This window comes from Salarias fasciatus, chromosome 14 (assembly GCF_902148845.1).
Source record: "Salarias fasciatus chromosome 14, fSalaFa1.1, whole genome shotgun sequence".
Lineage (NCBI taxonomy): Eukaryota > Metazoa > Chordata > Actinopteri > Blenniiformes > Blenniidae > Salarias > Salarias fasciatus.
Genome location: NC_043758.1, coordinates 31,468,304 through 31,495,970, shown reverse-complemented (window position 1 = coordinate 31,495,970; position 27,667 = coordinate 31,468,304). Strand labels below are relative to the sequence as shown.

General features: G+C 45.5%; 1 protein-coding gene across 1 annotated transcript; it reads right to left on the bottom strand.

Annotated features, from left to right (window-relative positions):
• Positions 1 to 930: 930 nt before the first annotated feature.
• LOC115401119 (ubiquitin-associated and SH3 domain-containing protein B-like) lies at positions 931 to 27,289 on the bottom strand. The gene is made up of 14 exons (XM_030109298.1): positions 26,964 to 27,289; positions 6,231 to 6,284; positions 4,714 to 4,900; positions 4,373 to 4,571; positions 4,125 to 4,294; positions 3,840 to 4,048; positions 3,573 to 3,717; positions 2,520 to 2,643; positions 2,256 to 2,375; positions 2,089 to 2,181; positions 1,874 to 2,018; positions 1,680 to 1,786; positions 1,497 to 1,606; positions 931 to 1,374 (listed from the first exon to the last, which is right to left on the bottom strand). The coding sequence occupies exons 1-14, from the start codon at positions 27,089 to 27,091 to the stop codon at positions 1,237 to 1,239; spliced, it is 1,929 nt and encodes a 642-aa protein (XP_029965158.1). The 5' UTR covers positions 27,092 to 27,289; the 3' UTR covers positions 931 to 1,236.
• Between the last annotated feature and the right edge of the window lie 378 nt (positions 27,290 to 27,667).

Sequence of the window (27,667 nt, the reverse complement as noted above, 5' to 3'; positions counted from 1 at the left end):
ATAGAAATCAATATGGAAGACTGTCTTTTGTCTTTAAAACACAACTACTTCCAGCTAATTCCAACAAACGCACATGAGAGCTGCTGCTGGACGGGGTCGAGAAGCTACGGTGTGATTGTCATTGTGCAGGTTGTGCTGTTGTAGCCGCGGTGGTCTCAGTTTGATGAGGAGGAGCTGAAGAAGACGACGATGTGCTACATGTGGCGTCCGGACGGATGGACGGACGCTCCCTGATGAAGATGTGACGTTCTTCCCGTGGCAGGCAGCATGAGCTAGCAGAGGAAGCTAGCCGTGCCGTCTGTTTCCCAGCCTCGCTTCTGCAGTCTGGGATGGTTTTGTGAAAGAAGCTCTGATGCTAATCGTGTAATTAAAAGCAAAACAAATACTGCAAACTTGAAAACTTGAAACTACCTCTAGCCAATAAATAAATGGTTACTTTTGTTTCAGCTTTAGGTAGTTTAAGCTTCATGCTAGTTGAGCTTAACTGGTAAAACTTTAGGTTTTATCATAGCTAATATTAGCATTAGCCAAAAGGTCAAAATTGACTACTAAAGCTTTACATATTAGCCTCAACTGTTAGACAGTTGAGGTTAAAAAAAAAACAAAAAACAAAAAAACAAAAAACTACATTTGCAAATTTTAGCATAAGCAACACGACTTGATTGTGTTGAATTTAAACACATGCCCAAGATCCACAAACACCTTGGTGTAGCTAAAGGCTTCTGCTTATTTCAGAAAAACTTCCCAAGACTGAAGCTGAGGCCCCGTTTACAAGACAACAATTTCAAGTGAAAATGTAGAACTTCTGTTTTGGTTGTTTGATCACATGACAATACTACTTGGAGAGACTGACGTTGTTAAGGTGTACAGTCTGCTGTTCTTTGCTCACGTGTGTTGTTTCACAGCATGCTAACTACATAGATTTTAGGGTTTTTTTGCTGTTTCAATAGAAATGGACTTTGTTTTCAAAATGTTGCCATGTAAACGTCAAACTGAAATGAAAACATGAGAAGAATACGTTGTCACTTGAAACGTAGTCATGTAAACAGGCTCTAAATAAGCATGACGACATCCCACACAGCCATGCTAACACGTAGCCACAGCCATGCTAACATGTAGCCCGGAGGAATGTCTCGCAGTCGCAGGATGAATGGAGGCGTTCATGGGATGAGGCGGTCCGGTATCCAGAAGGGAGGTGGAGCTTCTGTCACTGGGGTCTGGGGGTTCAGGTGGTCTTCACTCCTGCAGGAGGGTCTCCCTCCAGTCGAAGGTGTGGTTGGGTCCATGTGTGAGGGGCAGGATGGGGGGCTCCACCATCTGCCAGACCCCTGAGTCGCCCTGTTCCTCACAGGCGCAGAGACCCAGGTACGGGATCTGCAGACCCAGCACAAAATAATCTGTTACTTTAAACTTTATACCAGTGAAGCTTCTGGAGAGCCGTCCATCATTCAGGATTGTTTCATGTAAAAGGGCATAAAGCTGTGGAGTAGGCTGACCTTTCGGACCACCTGGATGAAGTCCTTGGCGCTCTGCGGGCTGCGTCCCTGCAGCTGCCGTGTGCACGCCTCCAGAGATGAGGCGTGAGCGACAATCAGGACGTTGTTTCCTGCAGAGAGGAAGACATGAGCAGCAGGAACCTCTCAGGAGCATCTCAGAACATCTCTGGAGGCGGTCCTCACCAGTGTTTCTGCAGTCTGACAGGATGTCTTTGGTCACCTGGAAGCTCCGGCTCATGTAGTTCTCGTAGGACTCGGACACGGTCAGCTTACTGACCGGTATCAGGGGTCTGCATCAGAAACAGAACAACGGTCAGGAAGTGAAGGTAGCTTCCTGCTGCATTAGGTTCTAGATCGCTGCTCTGAATGGACCTCACCTGTAGGTGGTGTCCACGCTGAAGTGGGCAGCAGCCAGCTCTGCGGGGGGGATCCAGGCGGGCAGGGAGGTCCCGGACACCCACTTGGTCCACTCGAAGAGTCCCGGCTCCACACGGAGCTTCAGCTTCCCCTCCTGCTGCAGACCTGCCCACAACAACACAACCGGTCAGACCCAAGGACACGAGCCCACCCCAGGACGAAGACCTGGGCTCACCTTTCAGGATGTTCTGCGCGGTCTGGACGCAGCGCAGGGATGGAGAACAGTACACCAGGTCCAGCACGGTGCTGCTCTCCAGCAGAGCTTCTCCTGGAAACAACACAGCATCTTCAGCTTCAGCTCAGCTTCGAGAAAATCCCCCTGAAGGAGGCGGAGGGACGTACCGACCAGGCGGGCCTGAGACGAGCCCAGCACAGTGATGGGAGCATCCATGTCGTAGTCTCTCTGACCCCCCCACAGGGGCAGGCTGGGGGGCATGTTCAGGTTGGACCGCACGTATCCTCCTGCAAAAGGTCAAAACGATGACATTAACAGAAACGTACTTGACCGTATTCTCTGGACTAAAGTTAACTGTTTAGTGCATTACTTCATGAAATCCCTTCTTTAGACCGATGAAGCTGCTTCATCCGACGTGTTCTCGTCCTCACCTTTGCTGTCGGAGCACAGTGAAAGCCAGTGTTTTCCAAACACCACATCCATCCTCTCGCCGTGTCGGCACACCAAAAGTGTCCGTTTGGGCTGTCGAGAGTGACCGCCGCTGATCCGCAGGACCTGCAGGGAAAAGGACGATCAACTTTTCTAAAGCGTATTCATCTTCAAGGCTCTGCATGGCTTAAACAAATCTGACTCACAATGAAAATCCAGAAATCTAGGGAAAAAAAAACACCACAAAATTCCAGTGATCAAGAATTAATGCAGCATTTTCCCAAAGTACCAGGAATCATGACGGGCACTTTGTGGATTTTGACACTCAACCTAAAGAACTTCAGGCTCTTTTTATGCAACAACATTTCAAGTGAATAATTTCAAGCTTACATGCTTGTAATAGTGTTTCCGCCATCAACAAAGACATGGGCCTCGAGTGTTTTCGAAAAGATCCACCTTGGGAACTGTTTCCAAAAAGCTGCATTTTCCGTGGCTTCGAGCTCGGTTGTCGTGTGAAATGGACCCCCAAAACAACAAAAATTTGCGTTTTCACTTTAAATTGTTGCCGTGTAAACAGGTCCTAAATGGTAGCTTTATATTTTAACCACAAAATAAATGTGTGTGTAACTAGGAGACAGCCGCCACCTCTGAGCCTGGTTCTGCAAATGTTTCTTCCTGTTAAAAGGGAGTTTTTCCTTTCCACGGTTGCTTATGCTCGCTCGTGGATCTGTTGGGTTTTCTCTGTAAAAGCAGCCGAGAAATGACTATGTTGTGTTTGGTGCTACATAAATAAAGCTGAATTGAACTGAAATGAACTGCTCGGTATGTCGTATTTCATCCACCTTCAACATCAGCCTGAAGGCAGAATGCTTCTCCAGGCAAAAAAAAAAAAAAAAAAAAAAAATACACAGGAACCTTTTTAGATCCTTCAAGAAAACTTTTGGCTGGAATGAAACTTCAGATGATTTCATCACTATGACAACCATTCCTGATCCGGTCATCTCTCCCTGTATGCTCTCTGAGCTGCTGGACACAGACGTGGCGGATTGAGGCACCTGCATGGGGTGGCAGATGAGGCTGAGGGTGGGCGTGTCTCCAGGACTGGTGTTCTCGGGGCGACGGCTGTCCAGCAGCCCATCGAACATCCCCCGGTCTTTACTGGTCCTGTCAGCAGGCCCACAGCTGAAGAAGGAGTGGGAGCTGCCGGAAAGAAGAGCACAAGCGTTTCTTTCTTCCTCCTGGTAACCAGGTAAAGCTGAAAAACTTTAGCTCATCGACGGATATTTTCAGCTAATCCAACACGATACTCTCACAGTGCTTACCCGTGAAACACCCAGGTGTCAGACTCATCGGCCAGGCTGACGTAGTTCTCCGGCAGCAGGCCGGACAGCCCCGTGGCCAGCGAGGACCCGTACACCCAGCCCTCGCTGGTGCTGCTCTGATCCACCGCAGACATGAAGACAAAGTCCCCAGGGAGCAGCTCCAGCTCGTCGTCGTTCTGCGGGACGTAGGGGTACATCACCCGCAGGGTCTGCAGAGGGCCGGACCAGATCTCAGGTCAGTGTGTCTCCAACAGAAATCAGTGTGTCTGTGGGAGTGTGAGCCACCTCGTGATTGGCGAAGCGAATGTCCCGGGAGAAGAGAACAGCCAGCCAGTCGCAGCCCAGCTTCACCTCGATGCCTTTGGCCAGTTTCTCCAGAGCAGGGAGGTGATCGGAGGGGAAGTTATAGGCCAGGGTCACATGGAGCTGCTTCTTGTGAGGCTCCACATGCACCTCTGCATCGGAGACGACATAGCGTCACACCACAGGCTGATCAGACATCCCAGCGTGAACACGTGCCGTCTTGCTCCTACCTGCTTTCCTGGCCGCCTCAGTGGCGAAGTCAGCCGCGAACTGTTTCAGCACGTCGGCCACCTGCTCCTCCACGAAGAGGCCGATGAAGTTGGAGGAGGTGTAGAGCTCCAGGGGCAGCGGGCTGGGGAAACGACCCCGCCACTGCTGGACGGTGGCCTGCAGGGCCTCGCAGAGAGCTTCCACTTTGTGGTCTGCACACTGTTGAGGAAACAATGGGGTCAAGGTGTGTCAGAAAAAGGCCGAGTCCAATTTAAAATCAATCACTTGGTCATAAGAAAAGTCATGATCCCTTCACAGAGTCAGTCAGAGAATCAGGCTGTGAACATTCAGGGTGACTCACCATGAAGAACTGGCAGAGTGTGATATGAGGGAAAATGTTGTGCGCTTTGTTTTTGCCACACGTGACACGACTCTGCTGCCAGAAATGCGAGAGCTGGTTCTGCAGGGGCCCACTGGGCCGCAGGTACAGGACGAACTCCCGGGGCAGAGGGTCGTCCAGGAAGGGGTCGTCCACGTGGGAGAAGAGCCTGCGTGGCAGATCGGGAATGGCAAAGCACACGCCTGTCTGTCATTCTGTGGTAAGATGCCTGTTTTTCTGCTTGGAGCACAAATTAAAGTCTTGTACCACGTTTCTGGATATAAACTTTGTCAGCTGTTGGAGCCTTATGGCATAATTGGATCACTTCCTGTTTAGTGCAAAAGAAAACTTTCCCCTCTGCAGAGTTGCTGCCTTCAAAACATGACTTAATAGGCAAAAACAAGCTTTATTTATTTATTCTCAACCAGTTCTTTCTCCAACAGTATGTGCTGTTAGCAGACGGCACTTCAAACAGGCTGACTGCACTTAGCGGTGCGCCTCAGGGCTCTGTGCTCGGCCCACTTCTTTTTGTCTTTATACTGTATGAATAATTTAGCCATGAATGTGCAGAGACTTCTGCTTTTGTAGCAAATAAATGTTCAAAGTTTCAGCCTGCTTTTAATATTGGCTGTGGTGCACCTGTGGAGCGTTTCCGTTTTTTCTACATGAAGACGGGCCACGAGTGTTTCTAGAAAGTGTAATTTTTGCCCAGCTACACAACAAAGAAACACCATGACAAACACATTTTTCTCCTTATTTTTGTGTGTATTTGGGACCATGGAGGCCCACCAGTTGAACCTGGAGCTCTCTTTTCCTCCATGGGCAGATGCTGTCAGGACTCTGGGGGATTTCAGGGTGTGTTATGAGGGGCTGATGTGGACTCAAAACCACCAGGATAAAACTTTAATACATCAATAAATAATAAAGTATGTGTGCACTGAAGTGATCTAGAAATGATTAGATATAACTGGTAATAGATCCATGTATGATTGTAAGATGTCCTTATTCAATCATTGAATTGTTACCTGCTTTTCCATCATGTTTTTATTGCTGGATTTTGAACTTAGAGTCTGTAAAGCCTCTTAGAAATATTACTGACTTACTAAGTAAATTAAAGTCCAATAAATACAGATAAACTGCAGTTTTGACAGAAAATTATATTATCATAATGTAAATAATAATCAAATAATCATATGTAAGTCCATTATTCATTACTATAATCCCTTTTCAATATTTTTTCCATATCATTTATACAATTTGTCCAGGATTGACTGAGCTGCTAAATTAAACATAAAGGGAGAATTTGAGATTTCAATTTTTTGCTATGTGAAGCTAAGAAAGCTGCAGATTATCTGTGGTTTTTCCTCCAGCAGGGGGAACCATGATACACATTTCTTTCACTCTGTGTGTGTGTGTGTGTGTGTGTGTGTGTGTGTGTGTGTGTGTGTGTGTGTGTGTGTGTGTGTGTGTGAACAGTATGCACATTGGCTGCAGCTCACCAGTCACATGCCGCCTGCACACTCCGACCTCCAGTTGAAACCAGCGCTTTGAGTCTGTAAAGAGACAAAAGTAATCAGGTTACATGTTGGACTGATGCTCAGAGGAAACAGAGACGCCGCTCTGATCGGTCACACGACTTCAGAGACCCGAGGAAGCTTAAAAAAGCTAATAAAAAGGAGAAGTACTTTGGTGGAAACTGTGACTCTGCAGGTAAAGACTGCTGAGAGAGTTTAAAGTCACAAATCCAACGTCGGCCTGTATAAACGACGTCAGAGGAAAAGAAGAAACCCGGAGATTGTTGGAGCCTCAAGGTTTATGTATAGAAATACGAATCCCCAAAATGTAGTGAAGGATTTGCATTTTCACTTGAAACCAGGCCGCCAGTCTTTCTCTCCCAAGAACACGCGAGACAAAACCTCTCAAAGCAGATATTTTATTCATCGTAAAAGGTCGGGATGTACCACTTTACGTTTAAGGAAGATGTGCGTGAGCTAACCAGGCAAAGCTAATGCAGACTTAAGAGATCCGTTCACCGCAGACTCTGTAGCACCGTCAGATCCTCCACTCCGACCTCCGCAGCACCTGCACCACATCACATCTTTCATATTAGGAGCAGAGGATCTAATTAACCTCCACTGGGGAGATAAGAGCGTGTATATGCTGAGGTGGTTTTCCTCTCTGGGGAGTACTCCTCAGCACGCTGGGTTATTACTGCCCCCGAGGGGACGAGACGGCCTCCTCATGCAGCTTTTCTCTGATAATTAGAACTCCATGCAGACACAGCAGAGGCCGAACCGATACAGGTCTGAAGATGGGTTCTCATACTAACAGCTATATACGTGTATTAATGACATTCTCATGATACTCAACAAGAGAATTGCATCTTTGTCGACTTTAAGACTGAAGTTATCGTCAACATAAGCAGTCCTTGGTACTGTTACTGCTGATGAAGAGACGCCTCCACCGCACAGCAGGAAAGCAGAAGTGGATCCTGTGAAAGGTGTGCTGGTCTGTCGACGATGCTCCACTTTGTGTGTACAAAGCAGCACAAACAGGAAGTTCACCCACACAGACTGCTCAGTGCGCAACAAAGTGTAAAAAACCTCCAAAACCAGAGAAGTGCCTGGCCGGGGCTTACTGAGCGTCGGCAGACGGGCGCTGAGAACCTGACGTGAAACCCACAGGAGCCACTGGAAGCCAGATGTGAGAAGTGTTTCACAGTTCCTCCATGTGAAAGGTCAGCACACACCAGAGAAACTCACAATGATCGACACACTTCAATAAATTACGCATATTTCCAAGAGAAAAATAATTTCTCGGGTTCTCAGATTGAGCTTTTTTTTTTTTTTTACATGCAATTATTCACTGAATCCTTCATCTTCCCTTTAGTTGGCTGGTTATCGTTCTTTGATAGTGATTTTTAAGACACTCTGTGTTTCAGCTTTTGGAAACCAAGATGAGAACAAGAGGGATTAAACCTCTCGAACTATGCTGCTTTATAAACCACTGTCGTGATGGAGGCTGTTGGATTCAGCAGCTGTAACACAGATGAACTTTCTGAGAAAAAAAGCCCCCGGGGCCACATGCAGTCTGATTTCCAGTCTGAGCAGATCAGATGAGCAATTAGCTGCAAAGATGCAGATAAAGAGCGGAGACAGACAGAGAAGAAACACAACGAGCGCTCTGTCCTGGCCCATCACGGCCAGAGGAACCATTCTGCATGTGTTATTTATCATCAGTGCAGGAGAACACACTGCAACAGGACTTTTTAATGCAGCTCAGAGTATTTTCAGTGAAAAAAAAAAAACATATATACATAAATGCAAATATGCTGCTCGCTCTCAGTGTGAGAGAGAGGAGCTGTGATGATCAGCAGCTTCATCAGACTGGAGAAACATCAAGCTGTGAGGCAGTTCGTGAAACTCAGTCAGGCTCTGCCACACACACACGTTTGGTTTGGTAAAATGTGTCGATACACAGTGACCTTTCACTCAGAACAGAAAAAAAAAAATCAGAATAACCAGCTATGAACTGTGTATGTAATATTAGTTAGTCTGCTGAGTTGTGGTGATTCAGTGTTTCATTCACACGAGGTCTGAGAGTCACGCGTGACAGACTTGAACACACTTCTCTGATATACTGTTACTGCAAATGTGTGTATCTAAGTTAAGTGTGTCTATTGCACTTTTAAAGTTTAATGAATGTTTGTGGCTTATGTTTCTAGTGAGATTTACCCAAAGTTCTTCTGGCCCAAACCTGACGTGTTCTCCTGGCCCACATACAGGAGGCAACGGTGGCACCTGGGCGGTAAAGTCGTGTTTAGCATAAGCAGGCCACAACCAGACCATCGCAGTGCCAGGTGTAAACCAAAACCACAACAGATGACCCAGCAATCAGCCAGACGTGGGCCATTTAGATCGAAACAGGTGTAAACTGGTTTACTGTCACAATTCTCTTCTTCCAGCTGTTAATTTTAGATAACTACTTAACATACTTCTGCCAAAAATATTGCAAATATGTCTAACGAAGGGCGAGTCACATGTGCGACCTGATGCAGGGGCCACTTTAGGCTCACATCTGGATGACCTGGTGTCAAGTGTGACATATTTCAGCCAAAGGCAGACCGTATTTGTGTTGTGATATCTAAGCCAAATGTAGCATACAGCACATGGGCCAGCTGAGGCTCACATCTGGCTCATCTGGGACAGAAGATTGCCGACAGTGCCCAAAGCATAAGGAATATTCCTCACTGCAGTACACAGGTTTTCAGTTTATTTCCAAAGTGCAGACGCAAGAATTTATGCAAATTTGTGACTGAAATGGAAAAATAATGAAAAACAATAAATAAGATGCAGCACGCTCAAGGGGAAAAAAGACACACTTCATCTGGTGTGATTCCCCCGACAGCCTCCACTTCCTGTTCCTGCGCCTCAGGGTTTCCATGGCCGTGGACTGAAGTCTCACAGCTCTGAGGCCGTGAGTCAAAGAAGCTGCAGAGGAGTGGACCAGCGTAAACACAGCTTGTTCCTCTCTGAATCATGAGGGGAATCAGAGGGAAGAGCGCAGCGGCCCGGCGCCGCTGATCAAAAGGAAGTGAGCCGTCGATGAGTTCTGGAGAATCACCAGACGCTCCTCCACCCAGTCCTCCACCCCGTCCTCCGCCCCCTCCCTCGGTCACGGCAGCGCCGGCGGCTTCGAGCAGCCACAGCATGAAATCCAGTCATGAAGTGAAAGTGCAATCAGGCCTGTAGCGTCTTTACGTGAGCGCAGCGGTTTGTTCAGATGAAGCAGCGCAGAGCTCTCACAGACCGTCAGCCAGGCTGATCGATCGCTTCAAAATTGCACATTTTGCCTGAAAATGACTCCAACGTGCAACATTTTCTCTGCAAAAAAACAGAATTTCTGTGAAATTCAAAACAAACACGCATCAGACCGGTTACTCTCCACCTACTTTCTCTTGTGCAGTTTTCACTTGAAATGACTGCTGAGTAAACGGCCGTCAATTGTTCAGCCTTCTGGTGAAATCACTTTCCTTTAATCAAAAACTAATTTAAACCTGTTAATACAGCCTAATGGAAAATAGCTAACTCAATTAATGGATTCAATGTATTAAGAAATGTACAACACGTTAATAATGGATTTAATGTATTAGACTTTATTAAAGAGGTTGAAGTTAAATAGAAAAATAATTGTAATTTATTGAGTTTATTGTATTGAAAAGCATTTCATACAAGTATTAAACGTGTATGGTATTGGAATATATAAAATATTTATTTCATACATTAGAAATTATTTAAATATTGAAAAATATGTAACATTTAAAACATGTATTTAAACTGTATGCCTTGAAAAACACTTTATGTATAAAAAATAAAATAAAATTAAAACATATTAAAATATATTTAATGGTTGAAAAATATCAATAATGGATTAAATAATGGATTAAAAGTGTATTCATGTAATTTCCAAACATGTAGGATGCTAAGTACTTATACTGTAAAGATTAAAAAAGTATTTAAACATGCAAAACATGTAAAACATAAATACATTTGATAATTTGTAGCAACATGTAGCAAGATGTATTTAAACTATAAAACATATTGAAAAGTCAGTTTTGAAAAATTATTTTACTCATTAACAAAAATCTAGAACATTAAAAAATATTTGCTGAAAAATGTGCAATGATTGAAAATGTATTAGATAACTTATAAAATATGTAGATATTTAGAAATGCATTCATTTGTGCCACATGCAAACCTCATTAACGGTCAGATTTTGTTTGTCAGATCTAATTCTGTATCTAAAGTGTGAATGTGTCGGACGTATTGACATGTGATAGAGGCTCAGGTTTGCTCTAAACATTCTTCCTCCACTATGTGGACGTTGTTTTGAGCGAATCCTGACAGAAACAGATGTTTTTAAAGAGGCCGCTCCCTGCGTCCCCATGACACTCGGCCTGCAGATGTCCACAGCCCTGCACCTATGAGTGTGCGCTGCGGTGGAGAACCCTCCCCTGACGGCCATCCTCCGCCTCGCTAACTGAACAAATATGAGCATTTTTAACATCCAGCTGCTGCAGGAATCTGTTTCCGCCCCCTGATTTGGACGTATGAGCTCGGAGGCGTTCGGCGTGAGGAAACCACTCGCCCACAGTCTTCAGAGTGTGTGGAGGTCCTGTGTGAGCTGCTCTCTCAGACAGGAAGAGGCAGCACGCCCACGCCCAGGCATCCCGTCACACACTGGGCTCACTGTTACTACTTACAGCACCGCCGTGCAGAAACACATCTTAAAACTGAAGCCAGAGGACGTGCACGTCAGAGCGCGCACCTGTGTTTTGATTTATCAATCTTGTAGGACCACTGATTGTCAACCTGATCAGTCTGAGCTAGTTTGTAGGTGCAAGTTACTGAATTACAACAAATGACTTCACCAGGTGATGCTAACTTACCGGTGGTCGAAGTCCTAAAATGACCCTTTAACTAGCTCAGTAATTGGGTAATCATTGGGTTTAAGATCCAGGCTGAAGGCTGCACAATGTAGACACTGAGGGTATAGAGCTACTGCTAAAAAATCTGAAGATCACTCACAAAGGTGAGGATGTGGAAGAGAAAGACAAATTCTGAAAGATTTCGAGAGCTAAGAAGGTACAACACAGAAAATACCTACCCAAAAAGAAGACGCTCACAGAGGACACAACTCTGTGGCAAGAATTCAATCACTTCTTAGTTTATCAAAGTCTATTGACAAGTTGTTGAGTTATCCTGTTAGCCAATCAACCAATCAATCAACCAACTTCTGGAGAAAACAACCAGTCTTCCACGTAACCAACCAACCAACCGATCAAACAACCAACCGACCGATATATCCGCCAAAAGCTGGGCCGATTTGCAACTTCTATTCAAAGGCGTTAAACGCAGGTGAAAAAAATAAGGTTTTCTCAGACGTTGCACGTCAACTTAGACAACTTGTGCGACCCCACAGCAAACATGCTAAGCGTACGGTCTTTGGTCTGTCAGAGGTGATCTTCAGGGCTTCTCGGAGGTAAATCAGCTGCCGCACGTTGTTCTGTGAGCAAACCTTGAACCCATCAGGTCTCTGGTTAGAAGGGCCGCATTAACATTCCTTTTAGCTTGATAACATGCTTTAATCCACCCTTGGTTGGGGAACACTGTGGAAGTGTAGAATGAATATAAACGAGCAGAAAGCCCAGTTTTTGAAGTCTGAGCAGCCAGAGCTCTCGTGTTGAATCTTTGATATTTCAGCCTCTTCAATTATTAATCCGTCATTATGAGAAATCTTCCTCCCATCGATTGGAACAAGCCTGACATCAGACACCGCGAGTGGAGCGCAGCGGCGCAGCAACATGACTCACTGTTTGATGATGGAATACACTCCATTCTGAAAAACATTCACAAAACAAGCGTCGCCTTCTGCCCACATCTTCACTCATTTATTTTCCACACAGTTCAGCCGAAGACCTGAACTCCGGCTGACATTTTGAGTCCCAGATGTGTCATGTAGGTATAAAAAGTTAGAAATAGAAAATGCTGTGTGGCTCTATTCAGTTTTGAGTGAAAAAATTAAGTCGATCTTCATGAAATTTCCACTGACGAAAAGTCTGCAAGCGATCGGGTCAAATCCGACGATTGTGTAAAAGTTATATTGAGGCATTTTGTTTCTCCGCAGAGAGCTGTTGATCAGCCCTGCAGCCTTTTACAGCTGAACTTTATGAGTTTGAGCAGAAAGTGAGAGCCCTGGCTGCTGCCGTCTGTCTTGCAGTTTCATTTGCTCCGGGCTGAACTTGCAGAGAGTTGGCGAAGGCGCTCAAACTTTTGACCTCGTTGATATGGGGAAATTGCACACCGAGAAATACAAGGAAAAAATATAAAGCTCAACTAAATAACACAACTCAGAATTTTATTACTGATGGGCAACTGAAAATAATGGGAACTGCAAATAATTTAATTCCAATTGACTGATTTTAGATGAATGAATCAATAAACACTTAATTGCACAACAAAATTATGTTGATTTTTTTATTAAAATTGTGTGTTTTTCAAACAGCAACAGTAATACCATTAATATCTGCTGGCGCCTGCATGGTAGAAAGACCAATTCGTTTTGGTCATATGTAGATTCTTTGTCATGTATTTGGGACACAGCGGCGCTTTGAAACTTTCCATCCACCGGGCCGAGCTACACGCTGTCGTCTGCCTCATCATCACATCCGTGAGCCGCTTTCCACGCTGAGGTTTTTTTTTTTGTCTCCGGGTGCATCGCTGTGATCGGTACGTCTGGAACCCAGAAACGTACAAACATCCTCGGGCGATGTCGCCGTCAAAAGTTTGCAACGTTCTCGGCGAGTTTCAGAGTCATCAAAAGATAAAGATGCTGCTGAGACAGGCGTTCTGCCTCCAGGCGATCGGCTCTCTCAGGATCCAGGCCCCGGTTACGAGACATTTTAAGTAAAAATGCGTCATTTTTGCATTTTAGTTTCACAGAAGATCACTGGAAAATTAGGGAAAATATTCACCAGGCAAGGCTGTCAGTTCTATTTTGAATGGTGTGATTTTCTTTTTGTGCCTCTGACAGTTTCCACCGGTATCATGGAATATTGAAGCAGAATAGGATTCGTCATCGACACATGATGTTTCACATTTCGGTCGAGGGCTTAACTGTGTTTTTTTTCCCTCTTGTTAATTCTACCAGTTGATGTGGCACCTGAACATGATCAATGACCACTGTAATAGACACTGATCATTCTTTTTCCTGCTTTTATTTGTTTTCTCTGGGAGTGTCCATGGAGGTAGCAATAGAAATGATATATATAATAAAAAAGTAAACATTGCTACATATCCATGCATGGATGTGTAAATCAGTCTGGAAATGCAAGAGAATCACCAGAGCGTTCACGTGCTCTCGCTTCAGATGTGGCCGTGCTGCAGAGTGATTGAAATAGAACATTAATCGATCGTGTACGCGAGACGAAAGCCGGCACAATCCATTCCCCTCCTCACAGACCGGCTTCACGCTCGGCGTGTTTCCCTCCGTCCTCTCCGACAGGACGGATGATGAGGCGGCGCCGGCAGCGGGGATCAGGTACTCTCGTGCAGCAGAAGCGTCACGTGCTCCGGTGCAGCAGGTCGGCGGGGGGGATGGAGCTGCGCCCGGGGGTCCCGCCCGGCTCCAACACGGTGCAGCAGCTGTTAGCCTGCTTCCACATGAGCGTCCTCCAGTTTCAGCGCCGCTGCAGACACAATGCGCGCCGCCTCTCTCGTTAGCAGTTGCTGGAGTCAGTTGTCTGGCGGAAGAGCTTTTCTCTTTAGTTTGAGACCAACTGCTGTTTCTGGACGTTCGTCAGCTGCTTTCACACATGCGAACACCGAGCCTGGAGTCACCAACTGGACAAACACACGGCCCACACACTCCTGGACAGACAAGGGCGAGACGCCCAGGCAGACGGCCCGGAGCACCGATCCATCAGCCAAGAGTCATTTTCGGTGTCCGTTTACACGACAACGGCGAAAACACTAAACTATTCTGAAACAAAAACGATGAGTTTTCACTTGAAATGTCACATAAACGCGGTCTGAGCATTGAGCTGTGGTAAATCGACTATCGGTGTCTCATGCTGTGAAGAACGTCCAAAGGGCAAGGGAGAACTACACACACACACACACACACACACACACACACACACACACACACACACACACACACACACACACACACACACACACACACACACACACACACACACACACACACACACACACGTGAAAGGAAGTCGCCCACTTGCTGCAGCTCTGTTGCTGTGGGAAATCCCTTGTCTGTGTGTCCTCACTCTTCCTGTTTACTCATCTCACAACACACATACACACACACACACACACACACACACACACACACACACACACACACGTATATATAAACAGGATTTTCTCTTTTGTCTGTGCACCTTTTTTAAAATAGTTTTTGCCACGCTGGTTTGACTCCTCTTGAGCTCCATTACTGTCTTCACCCATGCAGTTTTTACGCGTTCACATCTGTTTGCTTCACTTTTTTTGGTCGTAGTCCTGAGAGGAACTCTTGTGAAGGAAACCCGACACCGCTACCAGAGTCTCGGACCGGGTCTGAAACTCCACGGAGTACTTGTGAACGCTCCCTGACACAACCTGAGCAGTACTACGTGAAGACGGCTGACCCGGCAGAGCGCTGCAGGTGGCGAGATGTTTCCGTCAGCCGCAGGGTCTGATGGGAACAGATCAGGAATGTGGACGACAGGTGGACGACAGGTGCTCCCACTTTTTGACTCCTTGCATGTGTTCAGCTCTCAGCTGAGCGTCCTGCTTGGGTTGGAGCCAAGTGCTGGCTTGTAATTCTGATTAAAAAGGACGTTAAAAAAAGGCCCAAATCCCAGATGGTGAGGCCTGGCAGAGGTCCTGGCTGAGCCCGGCACACACACTGGAGCCCAGAGACCCGTCCTGCACGGCCCAGTCCAGAGGTCTAAGCCCTTTAATCACAGATTTACTCCATTTAGATTACATTTAAATGTGTGCATAACATCAACAGGATTTTATAAAGCACAGAGTGCTTTTATAAACGTTTCAGATGCAGGATGAGAAACTGAGCAGCATTTGGAGAATTTTCATTTTAACGAGTTTGAAGTTAAATTATGGTTTATTTGACAGAGAGATCAGATACAAAAAGCAACATTGTTCAGACAGTAGCTGCAGTAAGCATTCGACACAGTGTGACCAGTGTGTGTGTGTGTGTGTGTGTGTGTGTGTGTGTGTGTGTGTGTGTGTGTGTGTAGCAGATAAACAGTATGAGTCCAGTTTGTTTGTTTACAGTGTGTAGTGGTTGAATGGTTTTCCAGGGTCGCGTCTAAGCTGCTTCAGTGGTTCAGTGTGTGTATGTGTGTGTGTGTGTGTGTGTGTGTGTGTGTGTGTGTGTGTGTGTGTGTGTGTGTGTGTGTGTGTGTGTCTGCGTGCGCGCGCGGGTGCATGTGCATGTGTGTGTGTGTTGTGGCAGGTCTTGCTGCTGCACTGAGCCAGCATTGTGCCGTGTGTAGCGGACGTGGACACAAGCTTCCGGCCTCACAATAATAGAAGTGATAATCTTTTTCCTGAGTTACTGTTCATTGTTCCAGAGAAGTCTCCAGCGCGCACACAGACACACACACACACACACACACACACACACACACACACACACACACACACACACACACACACAGATATTTCAGGATTGAAGCTGCTGATCGCTCATTTTAAATATGCATGGTTTAGCGTTCCAGAGAATTTTGTCCTTTTTGTCTGCTCGACAGCGTTTGATTAACGCTACATGACAACACACTCCTCTCCAGCTGGATCCACCAGGCGTTAACACAGACCGACTCCTGCATGTATAGGAACTAATGGGAGTTTCTGCACGGCTGACTATGGTTTAGCGTGCAGCGATTCAAACGCTTCTCACTTCACGTGACGGGACTCTCTTTACAAAGGGACTGTCAGTATTTAAAGAACCCTGTTAATGAGCTGAATGACGGTTGCAGCTTGTGAAATGCGAACTAAGTGGACATCTTGGGCAGGGCGTGTGACGGGGGTGGGGGGTACCAGCAGCAGAACTCTGTGTAGGATGGGACCAGATCCCAGAAACCGTCCCGAAGAAACTCACGCACACATCATGATCAGTGTTTTCCATGTACCTTCAGATGGAATGTCACTGCACACAAGGTAGATGTGTGTGTGTGTGTGTGGAGAGCTGAGTGTTATTCTTCCTTTTTAATGATCGACTAGAAGCGGTGGTCACGACTGAAAGCCCTCCGGTTTCAGCATCAGTATTCAGCCGAACAAACGCTGCTGAATAAATCAGCCGACGTGTTCCAGCACCTTGCAGGGAGCTTTAATAAGAGAAGCTGCTGGAGCTAAGAGCTCCACAGGAACGTCGACGCATTCAGAGCTGCAGAAAGAAACCCTCACACTGGATTTAAAAAGTGGCCTCTGCATTGTAAAAACATGTCTTTCTGAAGTACAACTTAGAAGTTTCTCAAAAAGCCGGACGATAAATCGGACTTTGGTGGAGTTTGTCCGATAGTTCAGCCTGGATCCGCAGAGGTCGGCTCTCTCCACTGATGTGATTTGTGCTTGCGAGCCAGCTGTGCCCTCAGGAAATGTTCGCCGAGCTGAAAACTCTAATATGCTGAGTAATAAGGGGAGCGACGCGGTGAAGATGAACTCTGCGTTTCCAGCCTTTTGTTTGCGTCTTCGGGGGAAACAATAAGCATCTTTCTCCACATTTGTGTGCCGCTTGTCCTCCAGACTCATTAATCGTAATTGGTCCTCGCTGGAGGAAGATTACAGCCTGAAACCCGCAGAGGTTGTGTTCCGACGCCGTCGACGCTCGCCGAATCGCTTCCAATTACCGCCTGTCCTCACACACCCACAAACCAGCGCGCACACACACACACACACACACAAACACACACAAGCAGACACAATGCAAAGCACAAACTCCCGTTTCATTTCTCACTGGTGAGAAGTTGGCTTGGATCTGAGAGGCTTTTTCTGCGACTCGCCCTGATGAGCAGCCAGAACAGCCTCGCTGCAGCCGCTACCGTGGGACCTGCTAATAGAAACACATCCATCAAGAACCACTCTCATATCGGTCCAGAATTATAGGATTGAGAAAATAACACCATTAAAATGCAGCAGTCACCCATAAACTGCTACATGTTAGTGAAATTTAGATTTTTACCAATCTGAAGTTGGGTGAGCATCAACCTGTGGATGATCTTTTGGTTACGTTTCGGTCTCAACCCACTTATGCAACAAGTTTAAACACTGAGGCCTTTATCAATACCTTTTACTTTTGTTAGCTGTTAGGCTAGTCAGGTGACTGATATAAGCAACTCGGATATCAGAAAAACCAAAATATCAGTTGATCTGCTGATCTCCAGAGTCTCCAGGTTATGGAGAGAAATGGAGAAGACCTACAATGAGCCACATTAAGGACTTGATCGAGGTTTTCCTCTGGTTGGATCTCCATAGTCTACCTGGATGTCCATTCCTTCATGACCACAGTGGACCATCTCCTGATGGAGACGTCCAGCTCACACACATCAAACCATCTGGAACTGGCTTCTTGAACAGGACAGGACAGTGTTGTACCTAATGCAGAGGTCAGATCAGCTGCTGTGCAGCAGTAGAGGCAGTGTGATAACACAGGTGGGGTGTGTTTTATCTGTCCCATCTGCCTCATCACTGTGACTTTGAGGAACCAGCATCTTGTTCTTCTGAATAAGTCAGTTTGACACATCAAGAGCAGCAGAGGAAGCAACGGTTGTCTCCTACAACGAAAAGACTGATCCGTCTGAAACAGCATGGCTGACTGAGCTTACCGTGTCGCCATCTTTCGCTTCTCATCCTCCTGTCGAGCATGAATTATCACTGGAGCTTGTGAAAACTACCTTCTTCTCCATGAGTTCTTGTCTTTTGAAACCCAGCCAGCTAGCTCCTGTTAGCAACAGTAAGAATAAGCATTGTACTAAAAAAAAAAAAAGCATGGGGGAAGGTTTTTTTTTCCTCCTAAAGTCAAGACTGTTAAGCTTCAATCCACTGAATTTTGTCAAAAAATTACACATAGTTTAAGCTACTGCATATTCTATAGAGAACAGGCTGGTTTACACTGCATCGATTGAAAGTTAAACTAAACTTTTGTTGCGTTTTGGTTGTCTGTTTACACCACAACGGTGCTCGGAGCCACTGAAAACACTTTTCGAAACGGCTCCCCACGGTGGAACTTTTGGAAAACGCACAGGTGTTTTCTGCTGCTGCGTAAACAGCTCCGCTCATGCTCCAGTGACAACAACGGCGGCCTCCATCGTTTTTATCGAAGCTTTTCTGAATCGAAAAAGCAAAAACGATGAGCTTTATCTTAAAACGGTGCCGTTTGAACAGGGATGTAAAGCCACACAGGGTACCCGAACGCCTCCTGTGATGATCCCTGAACGCAGCTGTAGCTGCGCTGCAAGACTTGATCCTGCTCTGAAGATGTGAGTATAACCAGCGTCCGCTTCTACCAGTGACTCATTAACTTCAGCTGCAGCCGCGTCCAATCGGGCCTTTAATTAAATGTCTCTTCGCATATATTTCCCTGGCTGATGCTGTCAGGCCGGTCAGCGGTGCAGCAGGACGACTGGGCGGGATCGGGGGCCATTGAAGTGAGTGTGAGGGCAGACGGTGGAGAGGTGGGGGGGCGCCGGCTGCTGGAACTCCTCCAGGTGCTGCGTTGGCAAAGGTGGCTCAGGCACAGATGGCTCGGTCCTCACACACACACACACACACACACACAACCACAGAGCCAAACGCACATAAAAACCCTCACCGGCAAACGTGTGAATGAACACACACACACGCACAATCCACAACAAATTGGGCATGAGATTAAATGCCACATCAAATCTACTTTAGTTCCTGATCCTTTCAACCATCCAGTGGCCTCCTTTACTCATTTAGGGGAAAAAAAAAAAAAAAGAGCAACTGAGCTTGAAATGTGAAGGAAAGAGGACAGAAGGAGCACCTGTACCCCGAGGAAAGCTCTCTGCCCAACGGCGAGCTGCATCTTTTATGGATCTGGGATATTTCCAAACTGGAAGGTAAAGAGAAGTGCAGGAGAGAGTGAGCGAGCAGCGAGCAGCGGCCGGCGAGGCCCGAACGAGGACGATGCTGCTGTACGTTCAGAGAGAAAAGAGAGATCAGGCCAGAAATGAGCTCGTGAATTATAATGTCCCTGGGTTTCAACACAACGCTTCTCCGATCGGTGTTTGATGGAGCGTGTCGGTGCTGCTGAAGACCTGAACACAGAGAACAGCTAAATCTGTGATCACACGCTCACCTGAGACAGGAAGCGGCGTACGAGCCGAGGAACAGACAAGTTTCACTGTAAAGCTCCAACGCTTCACCAGAGAAACAGCTTCTATCCAGCCGAGCCGTCGCACATGTTTAACAAATGACTCTAAACTCACACACTGTTGGATTTACCCAATAAAGATTTTTTCTTTTTGTATTTCCAGTAAGCTTCTGTATGAAGATCGACAATGTTTCTGTCTTCTCTTCTCAAGTTGTTTTGAGTGAAATCACATATTTCACCAGGCTACATTTTACATATTAAAACAAATTACCAGGTTCAGTTTGTCACAACATCTGTACCAGGTGTGTAGTGGACTAATTCTCATGTAAACACAGCAGTTAAAAGTATTTAAAGTTGCTGTTTTTGACACTGCAGTTGAATAAGAGATTAATATCACAGCTAACGGAGGCCTTTGTGTATCTATGCAGCAGAGTTTCTGTTTCAAACCACAATATTGCAGTTAAACAGACTGTGGGTAAGAATGCTGATATCGGCCTATTCATCTGGAGAAAAGGAGACTCTTCAATAAAATGACAATGAATCAAGTCTTGTTTTACGCAAGAATGAGACATACTGAGAAACTGTATTACTAAGCAGGGTAGAACTTTCTGAAACCATCAGGAGGGAACCCCGAAAACTGAAACTATACAGACCTGGACTGACTCACACTATCAGAGGGGAGATCCCACCTCGGCACTGAAAAACTCCACGTAAGGTCAGGCTGACAGAGAAATACTGGATGAAGTATGACCTGTCTTTACACGGGCAAATGTTCTGATTGACAAAAGCAGACCGATTCTTTTCCCAGGACTTAAACCAGAGGCAGACCTGGACCCGCTTTAGTCCAAACCCTTCAGACTAAACCCAGATTCTGAACCAGACCTGCTAAACTGCACGAGTCATTGAATTATTGCAAAGTGCCACACTTCTAAACTGCACCCCTCTGACAATGAGGAAGACAACTTTTCTAGTTTCCTGACATGTTTACATGACTTCAAGTGAATATTTAAAATGTTAGTTGGGTTTTGGGTTCCCGTCCACATGACAACAGTGGTCCAACTCACTGAAAATGTGTAGTAAAAGGTTATTCTGCACATGCAGCTGTAGATGAACAATAACGTTCTCCTCCAGAATGTCATGACTCCAGTCCACATTCTCCTGGACTTGGCAGTTTTAGAGTTGGAATAATAATCCAACCCGGCCACTGTTAATGTTTATAGTGTCAGTTCTCTGCACTTGCCTTGTAAACAAACACAGTTTTCAGAACATTGGTGTGGAAACGTGAAACATTTCTGAAATGAAAACACAAAACCGTTGCATTTTCAGTTAGAAAGTTATGCAAAAGGGGTGTAAAGATCTGATCAATCAGCTCAAATGTCAAGTTGTTCCTCAAAAGCCAATAGCTTCGGATCACCTGTGCTGAGACCATCTTGACAGAAAACCTCCGACTCCAGGAGTCAAATAAAGAACAATCAGGAAACTGAGTTGCTCGAGCACCGAACACACCCCAACGGAGCTAAAGCAGCAGCTTCGGGGTGTTTGGTTGTGGTTTGTGTGGAAGATAGAGTCTTCCTCCCAGCCACAGGCACTACCGTGAGCTTCACACAGCTTGTACGGAGACATCTGAGCCCTGACGCCGGCCTCATAATCTGATAGCGCTGCCCAGTTCCCTGCTTCCGGACAGAGCTTCAAATGAGTGGTGATACAATCACCGAGTGCAGCGGTGAGCGATGGCCGCTGTGTCCAGACGGGGGGGGATGCGCCTCTCCTGTTTCAGGAAGGAGACTAATGACATCTCCGTGACCTTGTTAGAAGCTTCCCCTCCTTCTCCGGCAGACATATAATGATGACACATCAAGAGCAATAACGGATTCCCACAATCACGTCCGAATGGCTCCACAGAGCCCGAGACCAATTTGTGAGGCCACGCTTGAAAATACGCTCATACATTCATCTGCACTACAAAGACACTTGACAGGAGGGGAGAAAACAAGGGAACGGCTCAATAATTCATGAGAGTTAGGAACTCCACGGCACAGACACTTTTCCTTCTTCAGATCAGCAGAAAAATATGCAAAACCTGGAACCGAACAGTATGGAAACACATTTCTAATGCTGCCTGGGAAGAGGTGAAGACACACCATTTGGTACTCTAAATGTAAATATATGGGCTGCTGAGATCTCACATGGCACCAGGAGCCCAGGAGGAACCAGCAAAAGAACATATTATCTACACAGCTAGCAACGCTCTGACAAAACACACAATAAATCCGTGATATATGGTGCAGCCCTGCCATCTGATATGAACCGACTGAGGAGATGTGTGTGTGTGTGTGTGCTGTGAATGAACTCTGACTGGAAATGAGCTTCTGCTCACTGATTCCTGCACACACACAAGCTGCTGATCCTTTGACCTTGAGCTTCTCTACTTGTGATTACTCATGATGACGTACAGCATCCTGAGCCGACGCTGGCTTCGACCTTGGATCCGGTACAGGCTCTCTGATTGCAGGGGAGCTTCAGCGACTCCTGTAAAAACAGGCATGACTCTGCTCGTTCCATATATAATCCATCGATCGCTGCATTAAAAGCGAGCGGCGGACTGTCACCGACGAAGCCGGGGAGACGCGCCCCGCCACTTCCTGGAAGTTGGAGGGAAGACGAACGCGCACCATCGATTTTGTTTCCAGAATGATTCAAGCCGACGTGCTGAGAAGGACTGCCGTCATTTCCTGTTTCCAGCCTGATGGGCATGAGAGACTCTCTTCTTTAAACCAACAGCTGATCAATAAATCACAATAGATAAATAACACTGAATGATCTCAACCTGCACTGTGCAAATGTGCTGCAAGTATTAAAGAAAATTTAATCTCATCAAGACTGATTTACAGTAGAGTGAATGATCAACTGAATAAATTCAATGGATTGACAGAGATCATTATGTCATACCCAGGAGCAACAATTGAAAATTCAGGCTTTTTTTGTGGTTCCTTCATTCATCCATTTATGATAATTTATCAGAATTGGTTGTATTTGTTACAAATAAATACACTTAAACCTTTATTGCCCTGATAATGTTTGATCAGCTGCGAGCTTTTGAAAAACATACATTTTTATCAATGTTATGTTATTTAAAGACATGAAACATACACAAATATAGGAAGTGGAGTTTTTTGTAGATTTTGATGGTAACCAACCTGCGGTCCGAGGGCCATGGATGGAGCTACATGTACTATTTATTAAATGATGAACAAACACACTGAAATATGACAAGTTTTTCCATAGATTTAGTTACTGAAACTAGCAGTCGGGCTCTATGCTATATCGAAAACAAAAGCATGAATAAATCTCAGATTTTTTCTCTTGAAATGATTCAGAAGTTACAAACTTTTAATTATATGGATGTTTGAGTTATATTGATCAAATAAATTCAAAATGGCAGGATATTCTATTTAAAATAAAAGTGTGATTAAATTACACAAATGTCGAGAAATACGGTAAGTCCTTGAAAAAAAATGTGAATAACTGGACGATCCTAATTTCTTTTACAGCCTGTGGCCACAAGACAGAAGTCACACATACAAATAAAGAAATTTAAAACTAATTTCTTCCCTACAAAACACTGGTGTGATTTAGCACCAAGAGAAAGAGCACTGTTATTTTAAAGAACACACAAAGACATGAGCATCGTCGGCATACGGGTTTGTTTTTCTCACAAACTGTAACGTGTAACTGACACCCTGCAGCTCTGAGAGAAAATGAGCAAATATATTTACAAAGCACCTGCGATGGGGTTCAAGTGTGTTCAGACTACACCTCACATCAACTGTGAAATCAGTAGATTGTCTTTAAAATTATTGAAAATAGATGGAAATATGAGGGCTGAGGCCACAAATCTGTTAAAGGTAGTCTTCAGAAAAAAAAAAAAAAAAATCACATTTATTTCAAAAACCTTACACTGGGTCGCGGTGTCACTGTTACTACTGCCCTTATGAAAGCTGCCCTCTGTGTTCCTGTCCCAGATGTGGGTTTACACACGGCGAGCGGAGCTGGAGGGCGCGTCCTGCCGGTCACGTGGACGCAACGAACAATACAGGGATGCCCTCCAAACACAACAACGGCCCGACTGAGCAGCAGCGGCAGATAAATCTAATCTTTGTGCACAGAATTAATCCCTTTACTGCACAAGCGGGGGCACCTGCAGCGGGCCGCCGTGTTTACTGGGTCAAACTCCCCAGACGGAGGAAAATAAAGACGGGAGGATGGAGGATGAGCGGAGGCCACACAGTCAAAGCCTTCCCTCGGGGAGTGTGTTCCAGGCCACCACACACACACACACACACACACAGATCTCTGAATGCCCCCACCCCCCAAAAAGAGTGTAAAAGAGACAGAAGGATTGAGAGATTAGTTTGAGAGACTCTCACCGATTAGAAGCTAAACTAAACGCACCGCCTACGCTTTATGACACAATTTACTTTCCTGCTGCTGCTTTGTGATCAATGAGTGATTCCTCAGAACTGGATACACATGTTGGAGCCTGTAGTCATCATCTGACTGAAGTGTGTGTGTGTGTGTGTGTGTGTGTGTGTGTGTGTGTGTGTGTTCTTGTATTTCTATCCTTGTTGGGGCCAAATGTCCCCACAAGGATAGCAAAACGTGGAACGACGTGCCTTGTGGGGACCTTTTTCCGGTCCTAAGTAGGAGAAACAGTGTTTTCTTGACCATGTTGTTGTTACTGAAAAAAGTAAAAGTGCAAAAACATTTCTTTAGGGTTAGGCTTTGTTGTGGTGTGGGTTAGGGTTAGGGTAAGGGTCAGGGTTAGGGGCTAGACATGAATGGGAGTCAATGGACGGTCCCCACAAGGATAGAAATACGAGACTGTGTGTGTGTGTGTGTGTGTGTGTGTGTGTGTGTGTGTGTGTGTGTGTGTGTGTGTGTGTGTCAGTCACGTGACAGTACGCCGGGCAGATCGCATTCCTTTATTCTGTGTGAAATGGTCAGAAACGTCTTCCGATTACTGGAAATGACATTATTAACTACCCAGTCTGTGCAGAAAATCCCAGAATGGACGTGACCAGTGGGGTGTGCTCTGGTGAATCAGCATCAGGAGTATTAAAAGGTTCTTGCTTTAAATACGATGGTACAGACTGGCGCATATGGATGTGTGCTCCACACAGCACTGGGAACACTGCTGGCCTTCTATTACACTACCACCAGTCAACAGGATATTTCCTTCCTACTTCCTGACTTCCTTCTTTATTTTTTTCCTTTTAAGATCTTCCAAATGGGTTTTCTTGTCAGGCAATGTTGATTTTTTTCTTAACATTTAGGAAGCAGAGATATTATGTTCACTAGTACCTACTAGTTTTTTCCAACCATATGTCACACTTTGTTGTTGTTGTTGTTGTTGTTGTTTTCTTGGTCATGTGACTAACTGGCCTGTTGCACAGCAACCATTTCATGAGAAAAACGGAAAACCACCATTGTGTTTCAGGTGTCCGTTGATGTGACAATGGTGCTCGGAACCATTGAAAATGTGACCTTTTAAAAACTGTTCCCAAATTGGACTTTCCCTCCGACCCTGTCGCCTTGGAAACAGGCACAAACAACAAAGAAAAAGCAAACGCAATGCCTTATGTTAAGAAGTGACTAATAGATCAAATTAAAACAAAACCATCTGGAACCACTAGATGTCACTGCATGACAACAGAGAGCTGCTACAGCAGGATATAGAGCCTTTACGGGGTTTTGTTTCTTCTTCATGAAGCGTTTTGTAACAGATGCCACTTGTTTCCACATGATTTACAGTCCAGAGAGTACAGTAGATGGATCATAAGCTGTATTACTAAGATATGCTCATGTCGGTTTAATCAGTGACCTGCATTCTATGCTGGTGAACTATTTTAGTTCAGACACGTGACAGAGCGAGCGCAGGATGAACATTTTCAGGTTACCGAACAAACTCAAGAGGTTTTGATTCCACTGCTCTATACTGTGAAACTAGAAGGAACTTGAAGATCATCCTGCTGCTGGTGCAGCAACCTACGATCTGCCACAGTCCATTCACTCAGCTTCACACATCCAGTGATTTGTCAGGTGTGAAGCCTTCTGCACGCTGTTAGACACATTAAGCGATGTTACCGCTCTTTGAAGACGTGCTATTTCAACAATCCTCCCACCTGTGTCCTGGCTTTTGCTCTGAAGCTCGCGGCTTTGAGGGGCTTGCTGATGTTCAGAGTGCAGCGGCGATGCGTTTAGAGCGAGAGCCTGCAGCATAACATGCACGCACATGCAATGGATTTCTATCCTGAATCATTCATCCTGACAGTCCGACTGAAACTCAAGGTTTCTCCCAGTGTGGGAGGATGAGTACTGAACTGACAACTTTACAGTGTGAGATGTAGTTATTCACACATTCAGATGCATGGACGATAAAAACTTTTCTAATTTCCTGACAAATGCAGCATGTTCTGTAGTAAAATGTGTTTACTTATTGTATCTTAAAGTTTTCCATTCAGTGCAGACAATATTGTAAAGACCAAAAGCTACAATTTTTTTCTTGCATACTGAGAGTTAATTGCATAATTTTGGTTTTAAATTCTACCATGGAACTTTTTGATATCTAGAGCTCCTGGAATCATATTTTCCAGGATAATTTAATATTTTCTTCTTGCCATAAGTTTCATGACCAGCCAAACAACTCCATAACAAAACAAAAGTGTGACTTGTAGTCTGGAAAAAAAATTTAATTATATAATATTGTATCGGAGATGATATGAGACAAAAAGTTATTGAAAAAAGCTATATTTAAATAATTTTAATCACAATATTTAGTTTTAGGAACAAGAAATATAGCATTGTACGACACCTAGTGGTCACTGGTGGAAGTGCAGGTCAAAAGTATTAAAAAGGTTAACGTTCTAAACAGGAAAAAAAACAACTGAATTTGTAGATGTATCTCTTCATCTCTCTTCTATTTAGATATAAATTTATGTGAATTATTTTTCATCCAAATAAAAATTGCTTTGGAAACACGATAAATAACATTAAAAATATACTTTTAAATAAACAGTAATAAAGCTGTAAATCACGTTAACTTAAAGTTGCATTTTAATTTTAAAAAATCAATTTAATCTAATTTCCTTGCACTTGTTCTAACTTTAATGATATTATGATTAATGTTCAGTATTTTAAGTGAGTCTGGGTTCTCAGGAGCGGGGCAGCAGCTCCCCGTCCCCCCGGAGCTTCCCCCGGAGCTTCCCCCGGCTCCCTCCACCCGCCCCGGGACGTCCTCCCAGCCCGGCCCGCTTACTCACGCTCTGGGTCTGGGGAAGCCCATGGACAGCAGCACGTCCAGGCTGGAGCCGCTCTTCATGGAGCCGAGCCGGCTCTGCCGGAGCCTCCGCGGGAGGATCTTGCTGTAGAGGTCCTCTTTGGCGGCCATGGTCCGCTCACTCCGGGTCCGGGTCCGGGGCCAGTCCCAGTCCCGACGCCTCCACCCAGCCAAGGCAGCCCGTCCTCCGGTTAGTCCATGGAGCGGCGAGCGGGGGGAAAGACACGGAGCGCAGCCGAGAGCAGCGCAGCGCGGCCGGGCTCCGTCCTGCTGCTGCTCCGCCCACCGGAGGAAGCAGCGAATTAGATCCGCTCACAGAGCACCGAGCCCGGGCAGCGCAGCGGGGAGTGTCGGGGGGAGAGGCTGGAGCCGGGCTCCATTAGCTCCACATTATGTGTTATATTATGATATAAAACTGTTTTCCTATTCAACACTAAATTGCAGCTGCATTCTAACAGTGACCAGTTGAACTTCTTTTTTAATCTGAATACAACATGAGATGCAGATATTTTGCATTATGCCACCCCCATTTTTTTTTTTTTTTTTTACTGAATTTACTAAAAACCAAGTTCCATTTGAATTAAATGACCACAACTTTAAACCACTGGTGTCAAACATGAGGCTCGCAGGCCAATACTGGGCCGCTGTAGGGTTTGGCTGTCCATTTACACAACGGTGCTCAGAGCC